Source organism: Cryptomeria japonica, chromosome 8, assembly GCF_030272615.1.
Source record: "Cryptomeria japonica chromosome 8, Sugi_1.0, whole genome shotgun sequence".
NCBI classification, from domain to species: Eukaryota; Viridiplantae; Streptophyta; class Pinopsida; order Cupressales; family Cupressaceae; genus Cryptomeria; species Cryptomeria japonica.
The window spans coordinates 160,700,132-160,721,461 of record NC_081412.1 but is presented as its reverse complement, the minus strand read 5'-3'; the positions used below and the strand labels follow the sequence as shown (position 1 = coordinate 160,721,461).

The 21,330-nt window shown below is 32.0% G+C and overlaps 1 protein-coding gene across 1 annotated transcript in view; it reads right to left on the bottom strand.

The window, feature by feature from the left end:
- The window catches only part of LOC131044824 (salutaridine reductase), a 51,037-nt gene extending 30,173 nt beyond the window's left edge, over window positions 1-20,864 (bottom strand). The window contains exons 1-2 of the mRNA XM_057978266.2: window positions 20,709-20,864; window positions 19,837-20,098 (exon numbers count right to left, since the gene is read on the bottom strand). Of these exons, the coding sequence (XP_057834249.2) occupies window positions 19,837-20,098; window positions 20,709-20,740 (294 nt within the window). The 5' untranslated portion in view covers window positions 20,741-20,864. The remainder of the gene's footprint in view (window positions 1-19,836; window positions 20,099-20,708) is intronic.
- Between the last annotated feature and the right edge of the window lie 466 nt (window positions 20,865-21,330).

The window sequence follows — 21,330 nt, the reverse complement described above, 5'->3', positions numbered from 1 at the left end:
GAATGGACAGTTGTGGTCAAAAAATTATCAATGGCTCATGTTTGTCAGGAAGAAGAGTTAAGTTGAGGTAAATGGGAAACCTTAATTTTTTAACAAAAAGCAAAAAGAGAAGCTTTTATTTTCGAACAAAAAGCAAAAAAGAGAAGCTTTCATAAATGAAAAGAGAAGTGAGGTGCGTTTTTGGAAGGTGGAAGAGTTAAGTGAAGAAAGGAAATGAGGTGGAAAATAATAATTATTAATTATTAATTTTTCCTCATTTCTAAATTAGCCAATTAAATAAATAAATTATTTAATTGTGAACTTAGGATAAGAGGAGTAAATGAATAAATTCATTTACATAGGATGAAATGTTAATAAAGATGACATGATTGAAATGAAGAAATTGATGAAATAATTACAAGAATCCAACTCCAATATCGAATTAGGACCAAATTATGACTGAAATAAAATGATTGATTGGCATTTATTGACAAAATTGATGATAATTGACAAGGAAAAATCTTCAAAAAGACCATAATCCAAAGGTGTTTTGATAAAACAAGAAAATTGATAATGATGATAATGACAAGATGAGGCAAATGAGATGTCAAAATGATTAATTCTGACATTGCAATTGATTTAAATTGATAATGTTTTTGATTAAAAAGTTAGCGATAACTAGGGCATCGACCCTTTACATAGTCAGAGACTATCAATAATACAAATACAACAATAAAACCTACAATTCAACAGCAACCCAAACCTAACACAAGGAGGGGTAGGGACACCCACACCATGAGGGGTTTGGGGGGGTGGGGAAAATTTCCCCCTTCACCTACGACAAACAATAGTCCAGGAAATTGATAATGTTGATCGACAAAAGACTAATGGAAATTGATTAAAGATAATTGAAAAATATTTGATGAAAAGATTGAAGAGATTGATAATTAATGAGTGATTAATTATCAATAAAGGTTGATTTAGGACCAAATGATCAAACAATAAAACTACCAATCATGATGATTTAGGGCCAAATATGATTGAATAGGTTTGTTAGGGTTGGAAAGAAATCAAATAGAATAGGAAGAATGACCCAATGTCCACACATGATGAAAATCAAATGTGGCATAGAAGACATGTCAAAAATTAAGGTTTAGCGATGCAAGCATAAACCAATTTTTAGTGTCTACACTAGTTTCCTCTTCAAGCAATTCACAATATGTGTCCTTGTTGTGAAATTGTTCCCTTAAAAATATAGATAAATATGAGGAAACATGTGACCTATAGGTGAAACCCCTTATTGTCACCAACAGTTCTATTCTCTTTTTGGATATGCCTACATCTTTAAAAATGCCCCCAATATCTAAATGATCTCCTTAGGAAAATTGCTTCTAGTTTTGAGAATTGAAGAAAATGGTGTTGTTCCATCCTCCAATGAAGTGAAAATTGCTTTCTTGAAATGCATAGGGAATATCCGTTCAAATCCACAACTATTAGTTCAACTATCTAGTGAGTTTCTAATTGGAAACTTGATGTGTCTTTCTCTAAGATATAATTTTTAAAATTGTTCCATGTGACTTGAAGATGGAAACCCTTGTTTCACTCACCAACAATTCCATTATCTTGTTGGATATGTGTATATCTCTATCAATACCCCAAGTAGTTGAATAATCTCCTTAAAAAATATTGCTTCTATAATTGATTTATTGAAGTATAGGACTTTGTTTCATCCTATCATTGAAGTACAAAATAACCTCTTGGAATGTATAGGGAATCCTCATTCATATCCACAACTATTAGGTTGAGTAGTAACTTTATAATTGGAAACTTCATGTATATTTCTCTAAGATATCAAATTTAAAGAAGCTAAAATAAAATTCTCAAAACTATGAGCAAGGAAACACAATTCTCTTATTCTTCTCACATTGATGGTAGCAGGAGTGTTGTTCTTGATATTGCTTTAAGATTTAACAAACTAATAGTTCAAGAAGGAGAATATCATTCTCAACATTACCTTTGGATAATCATCATCATTCACAACCAACTTGTACCATTTTTAGTTTTGTATTTGGACCCCAATGGTCATCAAGGACAAATCTATTTGTTGCAATGAAAATGGATGATATTGTACCTTTGTGGGTTGGCTTGTAAAATCTGATTTCAACATAGTAGAAAGTAAAACATATAGGTTAGACAATTTTTCATAAGTACTCTCAATGAATTTGGGGTTTGACTATTTTATAAAAACATCCTTGGCATACATTACCTAATATGTAGTAAGCATATCAATAAAGTTTCTCTTTGTTTCACTTTAAATTGTAAATCCAAGAATTTTAAAGAAAAATCCTCGAGCTTCACAGATTCTCTCTCATAACCTTTCCATAATCTGATTAGATAAAATGAATTCTATTTTTCTTAATCTCGTATTTACCCTTTCTAATTGCATTCCCATAGTTATCCATATCTCCCTCTCCGTGGATGAAGAACCCCTAATCTTCCAGTTTCAATCTTTATGTTAAACACCTTCATAATGCTAATTGTGCACATAACATCAAGGCTACTTGGATAGCTAAACCAAAATTAAAAAAAGTTTATTGTTACATCCAATGATAGGAGATTAGTCTTGCGATGGGCACTTATTTTTTCTTATGGTGTAAAATTTGGGATGCAAAGGGAAGAGAGAAATTTTTCAATGACCCATCTTGAGGAAGGTTGTAAACTTATTTTTGTACACCATTTGGTCAGTAATATTCAAAAATCCATGACAATGCTAAGAACCATATATGATAATTTGAGATGCATACAATTTGATATGCTCATATTTTCTCTTATCTTAATTAAATTAAAGAAGTTGACAAGGAAGCTAAGGTTTTCTTCCAATGAATGAAACCCAAAAGATAAAAAGAAAGAATATAATTAATACTAGGTTAATTTAGAAACATCTACTCTTCTTCAACTAAATCATAAAGTTATGCATGAATTATAAAAGTTAGTAATCAATTAATCAATTAATTATGTCAACCAACAAGAGTTAGAGAAAAGAATCAGCTTACTTTATAGACCTCAAAAATAATTAATTTATGATCTTCAAAATTTAAATCTTAATCGTATAATCACAACAATAATAAATCATGAAATCACAAAGTACAACAAACACATGAAGACCAGATTTACATGGAAAAACCAAGTAGGGAAAACCACGGTGAGAATCACACTCATAATATGAATATAATTTATTACAACGTTGCCTTTAGAACCCATAGGTCCTAAGAGGACTTGTAGAACTAAGGTTCACAACCTTAGGGCAATATACAAATGACTTGTAGAACTGTTAACACGTTGTCTCATGGCAAGATATAGAAAGTTGCCAAGAGACTCACTATCTTCCGACAAAGAAAGGAATAGATGAATTGAAAAGAACAAGATCTTTTGATCATGAAATTTTCCTTGAACCATTGTTCCAAGTGGCCAATATCATGGCAAACACATTTGACTTCAAATATTATCTCTAAACACTGTTGTTGGCAAATGCACACTCCAATGAGACATTGTAGGTGATTGAAGGTTTTGTCATTGATGGCAACCTTACAATCCTATGATACCAGGAAGGCAATCCACCAGCACTAGCAAGGTTAGACTCTACACCAGCACATAGACCACTGGCACTGGCAGTGAAAGGAAGCATACCGGCACAGAAGCCGACAGGAATTTTGTTTGTAATTTATTTTGTCAATTATTGTAAAATCATTGTAAGCCAACTTGGCAAATTGTAAAATGACTCATATATATATAAGAGTTCATTGTAGTACATAGTTGAAGAAAGGAGTGAACACGGAAGGATGTAATTAGGCGAAATAAGGCAGACCTATTATGCGAATTATAGGTTAAGGGTTTATGTATAAAGCAGAGCTATAAACTGGTACTAGATTTGGCATAGTAGATGCTATTTTGAAGCAGTACAAGACATTGGATTTATATAATCCATTTTGTAAGTTAGTGAGACTTCCATTTTTGTAATTGAGCAGTGAGCTCTAGGCACTTGGCCTTCCTGCATGTGCAGGCCCCTATTGTAGCAACAATATTCTCTTATTGGCTAGTAAGTGAATATTGTGGGTCACAAATCCCACCGAGGTTTTTCCCACACCAAGTTTCCTCGTTAAACTACTGTATTATGGTGTGTTTTTCATGTGGTTGTTGTTATCTTTGTTTATTGCATTATTTCTTGTTTACCGGTACACAATATTTATATGCTTTATATGTTTTAAGTTAAGAAAAAAAATTTACCAGTTAAATACTGATTCAGCCCCCCTCTCAGTATCTGTGGGAACCCTAACAACTGTCATGCTAAAGATATCATTATCAAGGCACTTCACAATTGACTTTTGCACATCTCCAACATTAAATCTTCTTTCAAATACTTCACATCTACTTCTTTTCAATTCACATACATTCCATACCATCACTCACACATCTAGACTTCTTTATATGCAAGATTAATTATTAAAACCCTTAACTAGGTCAACCATAAATAAAATAAGCAACATTGCATAAATTAGGCAACTCGGACCCAAAACATTCATCTTAGTCCACTCTAAGAGATAGAGAGGAATTCAAGCATCACAACACATCCTTTCCAAATGATTCCAATGAACCAGATATGTTAATACATCCTCCAAGGTCGACATCAAATGAAATGTGTAGATAAACATTAAAGCATGTTAACTAGATAGCCTCAAAACAAACCTCTAGTGCATAATGTGAATCTGCACATTCCATGGTGAGACCCAAAATACAAATCAAACTCATTCTCCAAAGTAAATCTAGATGAAAAAATATGATCCAAGTAGGATACACCACTACAATAAACCAAAAACCAAGCTAGCTGACAATATTAAACTCAGAATATCATAACTCAACTAATCAAATCATCACCTAAAAACTAAACTAGAACACTAGACAAACCATGTAAACATGTCCTCTAAAATGCAACACTTTAATCCACATATTCATAAACCACCAAGCAATTTCCAGACCACTTCTGATAGACAATCTCACTATTAGAAACATAACAATCAACTCTACCATTTGAGCAACAGAGGAACTAAAAACCTAATAGTGCAATATATATATAGAACATAAACCTTATATCCAAAGTCACAACACATAATATTCACAAATTAGAGGGATTCAAAACATTATTCCACAGGAACATTAAATATTCTTTCTTGCATATTGAAACTTCCACTACACCATCCTTCTAGAAACACCTCAACATCTTCACCAAACCACTCAACAATATCGAAACACTCACTTCTTGACCATCTATAATAAATAGTGACCTTAATACCAATACAAGATATGTTGACATTAATGACAACATAGCACAATAACTCAAGTTTCCAACATTCTCCCCTTTTGTCATTGATGGCAACACCACCAACAACAAAGAGTACATACAATTGATCTCTCTACCAATATGTAGCTCTCTCCCATTTTGACATAAAAGGAAAAGGGAACCCTGCAAAACACTATCTCTTCCTTGATAAGCTCTAATAACTACAATACTCATTGCTCCCCTTGAGAGTAACCACTACATCAATCTAGGAGCAAAAGCTTAACTCTAGAACTCCTCCTAGACAAAGGCACCTCCTGAATGCATCTAGTTTAAAAAAGGAGGGGCAAATACCCCCAACTTATGCCAAAAATACTCAAAGGTATCATTTTCCATGATCTTAGTAAATATGTCTGCAATGTGTTATTTACTAGGCACATACTCCAATCTGACTTCTTTCTTTACAACCTTCTCTCTTAAGAAATGATACCAAATTGCAATATATTTAGTCCTTGAATGCATTACTGTATTCTTTGAAATATTAATGGCACTTGTATTATCACACAAAATAAGAATTACTTCATCATACACTACCTTGATATCTTTCAAAGTTTGTTTCATTGTGTCTAATTACAACAAAGATGCTACTACAATGTATTATGCCTTTGATATAGATAATGATACTAAATCTTGTTTCTTACTTAGCCAAAAGACCAATCTGTCTCCCAATAAAAATGTGCCACCACTTGTACTTCCTCTATCATCTACACATTTGGCCCAATCAGCATTTGTATATGATTTCATTGTGAAATCAGCATCCTTCTTATACAATAACCCATAGTCTATAGTCCCTTTCAAATACCTAAATATCCACTTCACTACATAATCATGCTATTTTTTAAGACTAGCCTGATATCTAGCCACCAAACAAACTACCTACATAATATTTGGAATTGAAGCAATCAAATACAACAATCCTCCAATCATAGATCTATACTTTTTCTGATCAACATCCAAAGATCCATCATCTTTGCTTAACTTAGAACCAATAGCCATGGGGGTGGCATTTGGTTTAGAATTTTCCATCCCAAACTTCTTTAACACCTCCTTGATATAATTGGTCTAAGAAATATAAATGCCTTTTTCTTATTGAGTAACTTGTAGACAAAGAAAAACTGACACCTCACCTTTCATAGACATCTCAAATTCCTTTTGCATCTCTTTTGCAAACTTCTTACATATATTATCATCTCCTCAAAATATAATATTATCAACATATATAACAACAATCAATAGTTTGTCACCTTCAATTTTAAAGTAAAGGTTACTATTTGTAATACTTTTTTGGATGTTTTATTGCAACAAATACCTATCCAACCTTGCATACTAATTTCTATGGGCTTTCTTGAGTCCATATAATGTCTTCCTCAATTTGTAAACCATATCCAAATCATCTAATAGTTTGAACCCATCTAGTTCTTCAATGTATACTTCTTCCTCACATTCTTTGTTCAATAAAGTTGAATTGGCATCTATCTGTTATACCTTAAAGTTCTTGTGAGCTATAAATGCAAGAAATACCCTTATTGCTTCCATCCTTGCTACTGGAGCAAATGTCTCCTCAAAATCTATGCCTTCAACTTGTGAATAACCTTTATAGACCAATCTTGCCTTGTTCCTAGTGACTTTTCCACCTTCATTCAGCTTGTTCTAAAACACCCACTTGGTTCCTAACACATTATTGTCCACCGGTATAGGTACAAGTTCCCATGTCTGATTCTTTTTTATCTGGCTCACCTCTTCTTCCATTGCCTTCATCCAACTCTCATCTTTATTGGCTTCCACATAGGTCGTTGGTTCAACTTTAGATAGGAAATAGTAATTAATTTGTTCATTAGATTTTGCAAGTCTTCTTCTTGTCTAAACACCTTTAATTTTGTCTCTAATGATTTGATATTTGGAGTGATTATTTTGTACATAATTTGCTAGTGTTTTTGGAACTAGTTCATGTTCTTCTTCTTTTGTATTAGTCTCATTTTCCGCACAAACTTTTTTTCTACAACAACTAGCATAATTTATATATCAGTCTCAAGTTCAAATGCAGTCTCAATCTTATTCCATTCTTCATAAACTTTCACATTTACAGTTTCCACAATCTTCTGTAGCTTTTTATTGTAACAACAATAAGCCTTTCTATTTATATCTCAAAACTATTCCTTCATCTTCTCTTACATCAAACTTTCCTAGATCATCTTCATCTTTCTATATGTAGTACTTGCTTCCAAATATTCTAAAATACTTAACTATATAGGAGATCATCCATTCCAAAGTGCATAAGGTGTCTTTGTGTGATTCACTCTTTTTTTATCCTATTAAGAAGATAAACAATAGTATGCATAGCTTCTTTCCAATATACATTAGGAAGGTTAGTATTTTTCAACATAGTTCTAGCCATCTCAAAAAAGTCATATTTTTCCTTTCAACTACACCATTCCACTGAGGAGTCCTGGGGATAGAAAAATGAATCCTAATACCATGTTTTTCACAAAAAATATTGAATTCATTTGATGTAAACTCTCCTCCTCTATCAGAACTTAGACATTTGATTCTCAACCATTGACTTGAATACTTTAAATATATCTAATGCTTCATAATTTTCTCTTAAGAAAGTAACACATGTCATTCTAGAGTAGTAATCAATAACTAAGATAAAATACCTTTCTCCTCTTAGTCCTCTTTTCCTTGTAGGTTCACACAGATCTGTATGAATCAACTCCAAAGGTTGTCAAGTAGCATACTCCTAGTATCAAAAAGTTCAATAATCCTTGGCAAATCTCTCACGACATGATTAGAGCTAATATTCACCATAATATCAAATTGTATATGTCTCATTCTTTTGTGCCACAACCAGCATTCACTACTTTGTGCCAACAAACTGTTGCCTCGACTATTATCCCTTACATAGTAAACATTTCCATTAGTCCTTGTACCTTTTTCAATAGATCTTAGGAAATTCCTTTTCTAATTTCACATCCACACCCATGAAATATGACCTTATAACCTTTACCACACATCTGACTCACACTCAATAGATTATGTTTCATACCTTTAATATAATAAACATCATAAGTTTTATGCTTACTATCAATAAAGATGCTTCCTTTTCCACAAATAGGTGCAACTTCTTCTCCTAAAAACATAACTAATCCACCATCATATTTCTCAAGGTTAATAAACTTATCTCTATTATCAGTCATATGACTTTAACATCTAGAGTCAATGATCCACACCTTTGGAACACCTTCCACTTTTGCGTGTAGTACAATATTTACACTTACTGGTTTTTCACTATTCTTTACATCTTCTAAGCTTTTGGACTACTCATCATTCTTTTCTTCTATATCCAAGAACAAATATTATTCATTTGAGTCATTGTTATATTCTTCTTTGGATGAGTAGGTCTTTTTTTTTTAAAACTCTTCTTTTGCTTATCTTTATTATCTCTTTTCAAATCTTTGTTATTCCCTCAATAGTTCTCCTTTATTTTGTCATCATCATTAGGTCTTCCACCATAATATTATTTATACATACATCTAGAAGCATGATGACTAATTTATCTAAAAAATAAAACATTTTAGGGGTAGCTTACCTTTATACTTCCCAGTTCCTCTCTTCAGTCTTCTCATAAATTTTTCTTCAATCTCATCCATATCTTCATTTTGTGCTAGTTCTTCTTCATGATTATTTGTAATTTCAAATGTTGCTTCCTTCCTTTCCTTTTTGATGTCATCCAATTCAGAAATCTCAAAGGTAGAGGTTGAACCAAGGAGCTGATCAACATTGTACGTATTAATGTCATGGCTTTCCTCAATAACATACTTCTTAGGTTTATAGATTTTGGGAAATGTTGCCATTATCTTCCTTACAACTTCACTTTCTTCTAGTGTTTCACTAACACTTCTAAGAGAATTTACAATTTCATTCACTCTATGCATATAGCCTTCAATATTTTCATCATCGGACATTCTTGCATTCCCAAGCTCATGCTTTAGATTTGTAATCTTCGCTTTCTTTGTCTTTTCATTACCTTCAAATACACCCTTCAACTTTTCCCAAATTTATATAGCTAACTTTGTGTGTGTAACTAAATAGTAAATCATTCAAATAGGTGACAATTGCAATTGTAGCCTTTGTATTATTCTCAAATGCTTTGATTTCATCCAAAGTTATAGGACCATTATGAGGAGCAATATAACCCTTCTTAATACTTTCCCATATTTTAGTCGACATAGTTGCTAAATTCGATATTACATCATTTCTCTCTAATAAGCATAATTTGTGCCATCAAATATTGGAGCCTTGAAGGTGTAATCTTGTGCCAGTTGAGATCTTCCTCAAGTGGTTAACCTTCTCAAGAGGAAACTTGTTCTAATACCAATTGTTGAACAGACCACAAGACTAAGAGGGGGGTGAATTAGTCCAAACCTCAAAAATACTTAATTTATGATCTTGAAACTTTAAATATCAATCATCTAATCCCAATAGTAATAAATAATGAAAGCACAAAGAACAACAAATGCATGAACACCAAATTTATGTAGAAAACCCAAGCAAGAAAAAACCACGATGACAATCACACTCACAATATGAATATAATTTATTGCAATGTTGCCTCTAAAACCTACTACTCTTAAGAAGAATTGCAAAACTAAGGTGCATAACCTTAGGTCAAGATACAAATGACTTGTAGAACTAAAACACACTATCTCAGGGCAAGATACAAAAAGTTGTCAAGAGACTTACTGTCTTCTAGAAGATAAAGGAATAGTTGAATTGAAAAGAACGAGATCTTATGATCATGAAATTGTCCTTGAACCACTGTGTCAAGCAACCAATATCATGACAAACACATTTGACTTCAAATACTATCTTTGAACACTATAACACTAAAGATATCATCATCAAAGCTCAAGTCACAACTGAATTTTGCACATCTCTAACATCAAATCTACTTGCAAATCATTCTCATTCATTATTTTTCAATTCACACACATCACAATACCATCACTCACACATCCACACTTCTTTACTATTAATCATTAAAACCCTTAACTAGGTCAACCATAGACAAAATAAACAATAAACATTCATTTTGGTCCACTCCGAGAGATATAGAGGACCCAAAAACATCACAACACATCCCTTCCAAATGATTCTAATGAATATACATATTAATAATACATCCTTCAAGTTTGGCATCAAATGAAACATGTAGATAAAAATTAAAGCACGTTAACCAATCGATCCTAAAATAAACTTCCAATGCAAATTACACAATGCAAATTTACACATGCCATGGTGAGACCCAAAACACTAATAAAACTCATTCTCCAAAGAAAACTTAGACCCAAAAATATGATACAAGTAGGATACACCACTGCAATCAACCGAAAACTAAGCCAACTGATAGTATTGAACTTAGAACATCATAACTCCACTAATCAAATCATCACTTGAAAACTAAATTGGAACACTACACAAACCATATAAACGTGTCCTGTAAACTGCAATACTTGAATCCACATATTTGAAATCCACCAAGCAATTTTCAACCCAATTTTAATAAACAGACTCACTTTCAAAAACAATAATGCTTAACTCTACCATCGGAGCATTAAAGGAATTGCAAACCTGATAGTGCAATATATATAGAACATAAACCTTATATATCCAAAGTCACAATACATAATCTTCACAAACCAGAGGAATGCACAACATCGTCCACAGGGATATATAATACTCTCCATATTGAAATTTTCACTACACCATCCTTCTAGAAACACCTCAACATATTCACTAGACCACTCAATAATACCATAACACTCACTTCCTGGCCATCTATAACATATAGTGACCCCAATGACAACATAGCACAACAACTCCAATTTCCAACAATATGAATAGCCACAACATATTTTTTTATAGTTTTTAATGAACAATTTTTTTTTACTAAGAATAAGTCTTGCTAATACACATGAAACAATAAAAGCAAGTAAAAAAAAATTGAAAACATTTGCATGATCTATATTAATGTCCTTGTTTGAAGAAAAAAGATAGTATGAATATCAATATGGATATATATATAAAATATACCCTATAAAGTAAAATTACTATATATAAATTAAAATTAAATAATTGTATTGTCATAAATTGTATTCTCAATACAATTTCATACTCACTTGGGCCTCAATTTAGTGTTTTTGCCTTCTATGCTCTAATTTTGTCTAATTCTGCTGACACAAGTGCCAAATCTATGATCTATATTCTCTAGTTTGACTCTTGGACCTTGTTTTAGCTAAGATGGACTAGAATAGGATGCCTAGCACCCTTGTCCTCCTAGACTTGGGTGCTAGGCACCATATTCCAATCCAAAAGGACCCAAATTTGAGCCCTCTAACAGTTAGAAAATGTTGAGAAGGAAATGATTTTTAATGTCGACCTTCTTCATAATTTTCAACACATTTCAAAGAGGGTAGGTATAAAAGCAAGTCTTATCCCCACATTTGAAACATCTCTTAATCATCTCTCTATAATTTTCCAATTGAATTCAAGTTAGCAAGCAATCAAGCATCATTAAGAAAATGAAAGAGAGGTAAAGTATTCATATTTTAAAGCATTCAAGCTAACATCCATGATAAATTCACACGGGCTTCACTTAGTGAACTTGGGTTATATCACATGCATTCATGGCATACTAAAGAATCCCCCTAGTTTCAAAAAAGATTGCCTTAAAATCCTTTTTGTCACCCCCTCCCAATACACAACAAAAATTAAAGTCCCCCCCATTTTCACAAGATATTGCATTTTTTCATAGCCCAAATTAAAAACCCCCCTATTTTCACCAAATAGGCAATATATTGAGCTTATTTTTGGGGATATTAAACCCCCCAATATGAATGCACGTGATATAATATTATCTAGCCAGTGAAGCCCCCAAGGATAAATTCTATATGAAGACATGCATGGTTTCTATATGACAACATCAACCTTTTAATGAAGACTTAAAGGCAAAAGAGATTCATAAAGAAGGTATAATATTTCAATTCAACATTTGTTTCAAGGTCTATCCTCCACCATGCAAGGGTGAGCTCTCTTTTCTATTTCATTCATCATAAGGTTAATTCCAAACCTAGGGGTTGAGCTAGCAAATCTCAATCAGCCCAACAACATTTTCCTCTCTTGTGTGTGTAGGTTATAGGTTTAGCAGAGAAGGAGCATATATCTAGAAAGTATAGACCAAGACAAATAGAACTAGATTTTGAAGAAGCAGAAAACCACGGACATTGGAGCTTAGCCCCATAGCCTGGCACTTTTATGACAAAATTTTAGGTAATTATTCTTAACAACATTCTAATTACTAATTTTTTTATGATAGCCACATCTAGCATCTTCAATATTAGGTCACATAGCCCCATAGTCTAGTAATTCTGAGCTCAAATTGTAGACATGGTTTCCTCTTTGACTCTCATTTCCATATCTATACTTAGAGTTTATCTGTTTTGATACTTTTTGTTTATAAGGTTTTCTCTTAATTTTGCATCATTAGCCCTACTTTTTGCATATAATCATTTTATCTTATCCAATTACAACAATTCAACAAAAAGTTAGTAATTTCAATTTATGCCTAGCTCTTTCCAATAGGTATGAAGTTGGGCCTATTAAATTTATTTACCTTAGTGTGATGTTGTTGTGAATGGGTTTGGCTCCTTGTTTACATGTTTAGACTAGTGAATCCCATTTCACACCAATACAATATTAAATAAAATATGCAACAAAAAATTACAAACATGCTCTAGATATTAGTATTATGATTTATATTTAAGAAATTATGGATTTAAATTATTATAACAAACTTTGTGTAGTATAGAATAAATATCACTCATTAGAAATACTATGAAGTATAAAAATATATTATTAAGAAATGCTTAAAAATGAAACAAATTGTTTTTAAAACTTTTTAAAAATATTGATATCAATGTCTTAAAGACCAATAAATGTGACAAGCTATTCTAGAGTCATCCAAAATTAAATTCTTATACAATGTATTAAAAATAATAGAGAAGAGAATGGCTTGAGATCTTGATTAAAAAGTGTTATGGTTACTTTAAGAGACTAGTCAATGTCAATTTTTAATCGTATGTTGAAATTCATTGATTGCAAAGAAATTTTTTGCTTCTACATTTATATGAAGAAAATTAATTATTGCATGTTTTGATGTAGTCTCACATTTATTTCATTCTTTATTATATAGTGGTATGATTATCAACTTGTCATAGTTGAGGAATCATGTTCAAGCTCCTTTTAGAACAAAGATGAGATCTCTAATTTCAATGTCTTTTAGATCCTAAGACTCAAGGTTCTTGTATATCAACAAAATGGACTCTAAGAGTGGTGAGTGGTGATGAACCTTGGAAAATTTTGGTTCATCTCCTCCTCACTGAAAGAAACACATCATGTACAAGGATCTTTTTTCTTGGCTTTGAATGTATTTTTTTTCTTAAAAGCGTCTCTCCTTGGTGTTGAAGGTGTATATTCCTGATTTCTATCTACCTTAAGATATCAACATAGGCATTTGTTGACATCTTAGGAAGGGGGCATATATGCGGCCTCCTAGTTGCATTTTTGGTTATCCCTTTTCAATTAGCAATCTTTATCAATTATTATTTATCTTAGACAAGTTGTTACATCTTCATGTTTCATTCTTGAAACTAGACATTTTTCTATTTTGATCTATCATTTGTCTTATATGGGTTGTTACATCCCCATGTTTCATTCTTAAAACTAGACATTTTTTTCCATTTATGTCTTATATAGGTTGTTGCATTCTCAAAACTAGACACTTGTCTTAGATGAGATGCTTCATTCCTAAAACTGGACACCTCCATAGATCACCTAGCATAACACAACTTGTTGGTTTGTGGAATCCATGTTCCTCTCTCTCTCTCTCTCTCTCTCTCTCTCTCTCTCTTCCATGAGCCCATAGCATAATATAGTGTTGGATCATGGTTTATCATATCCTCAATCGATATGTGTCCTTGTTCTTTCTATAAGTTAACATGTGCGGTTTCAATAACATGTTGAGAATGATATTGGCGATTGAGACATTTTGACATCAATGTCTCTTCAACTAGTTTACTTGGTAACTTTTGTTTTAGTACTAGTGTTGTTTTCTTTATGTATATTTGAAGGTCACTAGAATGGATTACTAGGATACTGTGCTTGGGGGCTCACACATCCCTCAAACTTAGTGTTTTCCCATCACTAACTTATCTTTCTCTCTGATGTTGTATATCTTCATTTCTAATTTACCATGCATATGATTGTAAGATCATACTCCACTAAAGTGGGGGCTAAATGTAGTGTCATAAGTCGTACTCCTTTAATTATGGAGTCAACACTATCTTAACACTCATTTTAGCATTTTCCATCCCTTTATGCATTATAGGACCTTTATTGTATTAAATTAATATTTTTCAATATTATAAGTCTTATTCCATTTTAATACATAAACGCTTTATCATTTGGGCCCTTAGTTTAAGTGTGCCTTTTATCTTGTTTCATTTCACACTTATATGGGTCCTATGCCATTTTAAAGTTTAATGCACCTTTTCCCCCACTTAAACATTATAAATTTTTATATAAATTATATTTTTGGTATCAAGCCCCTATTATTTTGCAATCCAAAAAAAATGGGCCTAATTTGTTCTAGGACAAGCACCATTGTTCGATGCTTTTTAGATAAAATTTCAGGAGGATAATATGTTGGTCTTGCCATTTCCAAAACTATCCCCAATGCAAAAATATGATTATTTTAAATCAAAAAAATGTTATTTTACTATCAAATCTCTATATAAGGTATCCATCCTAATTCATTTCATAATCACATTCCCATCTCTTGTTATCATTGCAATTCCAAGAGCAACTATGATTAAAGGAGCAGTAAGCTACAACAAGTCATCTTCAATCGTGTTTTCATGGTGATTTCATGATGGATTTTATGATGATTTATCATTTTATTGCATCAACACATGGAGGACATATCTAAGAGCATTGCATCATCAATTGAAGGTATAATCATTTCAACCAAGAGTTTCCATTCAAGTATTTCGATTTCAGATCTAGCCCCTGCCCTATCAAGGCACACTTTCCATTTAATTTTAATTTATCATAGGGTTAATTCCAAACCCAAGATTTTACCTAAGAAAATGCCTATCAACACAAAACCATTTTCTCCTCTTATGTCCAAATTCAGGTTTATCTATAGGCTTCTGATAAAGACCAAAGATAGGAAAGTGCTCAAGACTTAGAGATAGAGGACCTCTCCAAATTTCATCACGAATCCTCTAGACAAAGGCATTTTATAGAACAAGAGCACCCAAATGCCATTGTCCCTCCAATTCAGACCTAAATTTGGGAGAAAGCAAGCACATGGTCTTAGGGTTTCAGATCCAGTATGATGCTAAAAAATTCTTCAGTTGGATAGGGATTCCTAAACATCATTGTCCATTGCATTTCAACTTGGATTTCTATGACAGGTTCCTCCTTGCATCCCCTTTCCAAATCTAGGTTGTTCTGTGATTATTAGTTTTGCAATTATTTGTTTATGTTATTTATTGTCAATTTTGCACCTTCTAGCTTTAATTCTTGCATTCAATTCATATCCTTTCAATTTCTCATTTTCAACTCAATCATGGAGTACTAAATTCACCTCGTGCTCAACCCTTTCCTAATAAGTTTGAGGTTGATCCTATTGAGTTTATCCTCCTTCTAAGTGTGATTGTTGTGAAATAGGTTTAATTCCTAGTTTGCATGCATAAACTAGTGAATCCTATTTTCCCTTCATTACAGGTTGTTTGAAATGATACTTTTAGAAGGGGATTGTCAAATCCCATATATACTAGGATTAAACATGACACTTTATTGACAAGAGTTTGGAAGAACTTCCTCATTTTTTATAAATACATTAAATTAATTAGTTTTTTGGGCATGCTTAGTTTTCTAAGATACCACCCTATTTGGAATTCTTCTAGGGAAAAAATGGGATGAGCTTATTAAGGAGGAGGATCTGAGTCAAGTTGGCTAGTATTAAGGGAAAGATTTATTTTCACATCCCTCCTCATATTCTCTAAAACTACATCTATATATGAAAGTGGGCCATTTGTTAAAGGGGATTAGTGTGAGAAGGATGGGATGGCATGGGGAAGGATGTAATTATGGTTAGATGGGATTTGTTAGTAGTTGGAGGAGATATTTGACAGATATTAGTGGATTTCAAAGGGCCTTAATATATGTAAATTTGGCAAGATGTGAACCATTTGTAGATAAGGGCAATAAACATTGTTTTCCTATGGGTTAATTCTAAATGAGGTGACCTCTTATTGATAATCGAAGAGGAATTTGGCTTAATATGATGGTTAATCTATTGGTCAATTTCAAAATTAGGGTTGACAAGTTTAAAATAGTGTTTGCAAGAGGTTTGGATAAGATTCATCTCACATGCAAGTTGGACAACTTGTCCAAATTATGTTTGCACCAAAGAAACCTACCTAACAACAAAACTATGTCATGCAAAAAAGAATATTGTACTAGATTTAGGAATGCAAGTTCAACCTACATGGGATCTTTTGATTTGGAGAATTCATTTTGGGTGAAAGAAAAGGTCCCAAACTTGAATATAACATGCTTGTCCACATGTGATCCACAAATCATATTGTAAAGTAGCATGAGCATGATCAAGGTCAACAAATGTGCAAGATGCATTCCCCTATTTAGCCTCCAAAATGATTCTATAGTCTGGCTCTTTTGTTCCCAATTGGTACAAACCCATTTTAGAAGAACACGTTTATATGAGATTCATTTGAGAAAGAAAAGGATGATAAGATCTTTCATTTTGCAATAGGAAGTAACCATAATAAGATCATTTTAGAGCTCAAACAAAACCACCTTACCTTCTATCTATTTTTTCAAGATGTCAATAGATCTAAAGTTCTAGTCATCTTTGGGATGTTTCCTATCATTCTCCATCACAAGACTAGAAAGATGACCAATCAAATGAGTATTTGTTGTTGGAAAGGCATGGCGAAGCATGAGTAATGGGTTCAGATTTATTAGGAGAGATTTTGTTGATTGGGCATCTAAGATCTTAGTGTAAGACAAGTCTACTAGCATTTGAGAAAAATAAATATATCTTTGTCTTGTTCTGTAAGGTTTTTCACTTTCAACTATGTTATATTCTTGACCATTTTCCTTCATGGTTGATACCCTATGATCTAACAAGTATGATCCATATAGCTCATTTTGTTACCTAACCTACATACCCTTGAAATATACCATATTGAAACAAAACATGCTAGAAAATAGAAATTCAAATATTCTATTTCAAATTGTAAATAAAAATTCCTTATACTAAAAATAGAAATTAAAATTTTCTATTTCAAATTGTAAATAACGATTCCTTATAATGAAGAATAGAAATCAAGATATTTTTTTCCAGATTTACTAAGAGAGATTTTGTTGATTGGGCATCTAAGATCTTAGTATTATACAAATCTACTAGCATATGTGAAAAATACATATATCTTTGTCTTGTTCCCTAAGATAATTCACTTTCAACTATGTTATATTCTTGACCTTTTTCCTTCATAGTTTATACCCTATGATTTAACAAATATAATCCAAATAGCTCACTTTGTTACTTAACCTACATACCTTTGAAACATACCATATTGAAACAAAACATGCTAGAAAATAGAAATTCAGATATTCTATTCCAAATTTAAAATAAGATTCCTTATACTTTCTACTTATTTCAAGTCAATCTCACCAACTCAATTAAATAACTGGATTTGTAAAATTATTATTCTTCTTCTAATTAGTGAAAACAAAAAACTAAATCAAATAATCCAAACCTTTATTTAATTGAAAAAACATTACCTCAAATACGATTTATATAAACCCCCACGGGCAAAAACTAACTTTTTAACACATAAAGAGAGGCCGCTTTTAACCATAAAGAGAAAATCTTCATAAAAAGGAATATTCACAGAAGAAAGTGACAAAAAGAAGAAAACTAAGGACCTGGAAGGCATGCGAGAAATAATAGTTTTTATAAGTTTTGGGACTTCCCCAGTGCTGCCCAGGTTTGAGCCACACAACCACCCAATAGCGGCATTCCCTTCAACTTTACTTTTTAAAAAAGATTTGAAATATATACGGATGACAGATTCTTAATAAATAGTGCTCATATTTTTGATGTGATATTTCGGATTGTATTGAGCGTGTAAATTTGAGAGAAACGTGTAAACGCCCGCCTAAACTGATTATGTAAAATAGAGCGCGGTCATATCGTATCACATATAACCTAATAGAATCTAGCAAAAGACAAAATAAGTCAAGAAAGTTTTAAATGTTTATCTAGCTAAGTGGGTGGCATTTTGACTTAAGCATATTGAGTTGACTACTAAGTAACAAAGAGATATTTTAATATGGAAAATTAGTGGTTTTTATATAGTGGATAGTGATTTATTTTTAAAATACAATTAAAATTTTGGAAAGTTCTTATTATACAATGGAAAATTAAGGATAAATTGTCTAAAATTCTAGAAGATCACAATAAAATATATATTTGATCTTGTTACATTCTTTAATATAAAATATATTTCTACATCTCAAAGACAATTCTCAAAGACAATTTTTAAAGAATAATCATAAGAAAATTGACTTGAGAAATAAACTAAACTAACAAATTTAAACCTTTGATGAGGACAAATTTAGTCAATTAATCCAACAATATAGTTGATAAAAATATTTCTTTTATTTTTCTTCTCTTTTTCAAAAAACATTTGAAAATTTTGGAGATGCTAACTAAAAATATATATGTTTTTAATTAATTGATGAAGATAAATAAAAGTTTATCAAAAAATAAATAAATTATATTATAAAAAATCAGCCTAGCAATCCAAGCTTAGCTCATGTAGGGTGAGCTTAGGGGAGCCCCTCATAATCTTTGAAGTGATGTACAATAGACCCTCATCCACATCACAAATAAATTAAAAATTGACCCATGACTTAAATTACTTAAAACTACAATCAAAATTTGATTCAGTGAAATAATCTTAAGACTATTAAAATTAAATCAGAGGAAGACAGCCTTGTGAAAAGATTTAAAAAAAAATGTTGACCTATTCTCCCCCACAAAAATAAAAAATAAAAAAAATAGTTAGATATATTGTGATATATTCCATTTAAAGTAACATTTTAAACCAAACAAAACCGTTCCTATATTTTTAGGCATTCAACTTTTACCTGCAATATATTTTATTCAAAACAACTTAACAGAAAATTTGTATATATCCCTCAAAATCTACTGTAAATGAAGAAAAAAAAACAAACATTCATTCTCTACTGTAAATGAAGCTCATAAAAACTTTCATTCTCTTCTGTAAATGACCTATGTTTGATCTTACCAGGATGTCGAGGCCTCCATAGCTATCCTTCAACCACCTTACAAAATCTGATACGCTCTGCGGGCTTTCAATATCCAATTGACGGAAAACCACGTTGTTAAAACCCTGGTCAACAAGGGTTTTTCTGGCCGTCAAGCCTCTTTTCTCATCTCTGGCTGTGAGAACAACTGTAAGACCATTTTCTGCTAGTTGACGGACAATTTCAAATCCGATCCCCTTGTTCGCCCCTGTGACGACTGCCAAAGTCTCTCCAGTCCACCACCTGAATCCATCCATTCTTCTCAGAAATCAATGAAAATCCACATGAACTTTCTTACTTAAAGCACAGATTTTTGAACGGAGAAACTTCAATCAATTCTTTTCAGAAATCCATGAAAATCCACATGAACTTTCTTACTTGAAGCACAGATTTTTGAACGGAGAAACAAAAATAAATTCTTCTCAAAAATCAATGAAAATCCACATGAACTGTCTTACTTGAAGCACAGATTTTTGAATGGAGAAACTTAAACCAATTCTTCTCAGAAATCAATGAAAATCCACATGAACTTTCTTACTTAAAGAACAGATTTTTGAATGGAGAAACTTTAATCAGTTCTCAGAAATCAATGAAAATCTACATGAACTTCCTTACTTAAACCACATATTTTTGAACGGAGAAACTTTAATCAATTCTTCTCAGAAATCAATGAAATTCTACATAAACTTCCTTACTTAAACCACAGATTTTTGAACGGAGAAACTTTAATCAAGTCTTCTCAGAAATCAATGAAAATCCATATGAACTTCCTTACATAAAGCAAAGATTTTCGAATGGAGAAACTTCAATCAATTCAAATTACTAATGAAAGAAAGAGAATTAGTCTGCATACTTGCTGTCAGTCTCGTCCTTCTGGAAAGCCATTAATTTGACAGAACCTCAAATTAACGGAACAGAAAATCACAAAAAATTGTATTACAAATGGCTAGCAGCACTCTCCTATTTATACGGACAACTGATGAGTACAACTCAAAAATGTAAGGTGTAGATCTATTCCAGAGATCTTGGAGTGCATATACACCGTCCCGTATAGCAGTTATTTTTTCTTCGCCCAAAATTTCTCCTTTAGTCCTGTTTTGTTGTCTTGGTCAACGGTAAACATGTCGCTAGAGTTGACCGTCCTCCTAATACCTACTCCCACCTGCAAGTAAATTATAAAATTGTAGTTAAGCAAAATGTGATACTCATAAGCATTTTATATTCCATTTTTATATTTATATATACATATATATAATGGAATAGAAGATTCTTAACATTTAGGGAAGTAAAAAATAGTTATGAAATATAAGATCAAGAATTTTTTTTAAGAAGATTTTACATCATTCATAAAGAACTTTTAATTATTTGATGCGAGTCTCTTTGGCTAAAAGTTAAGAATTGAGGAATATCCATTCTTTCAAATAGAAGATATTGTATAAAATGGAATAGAAGATTTTTAACATATACACAAGGTC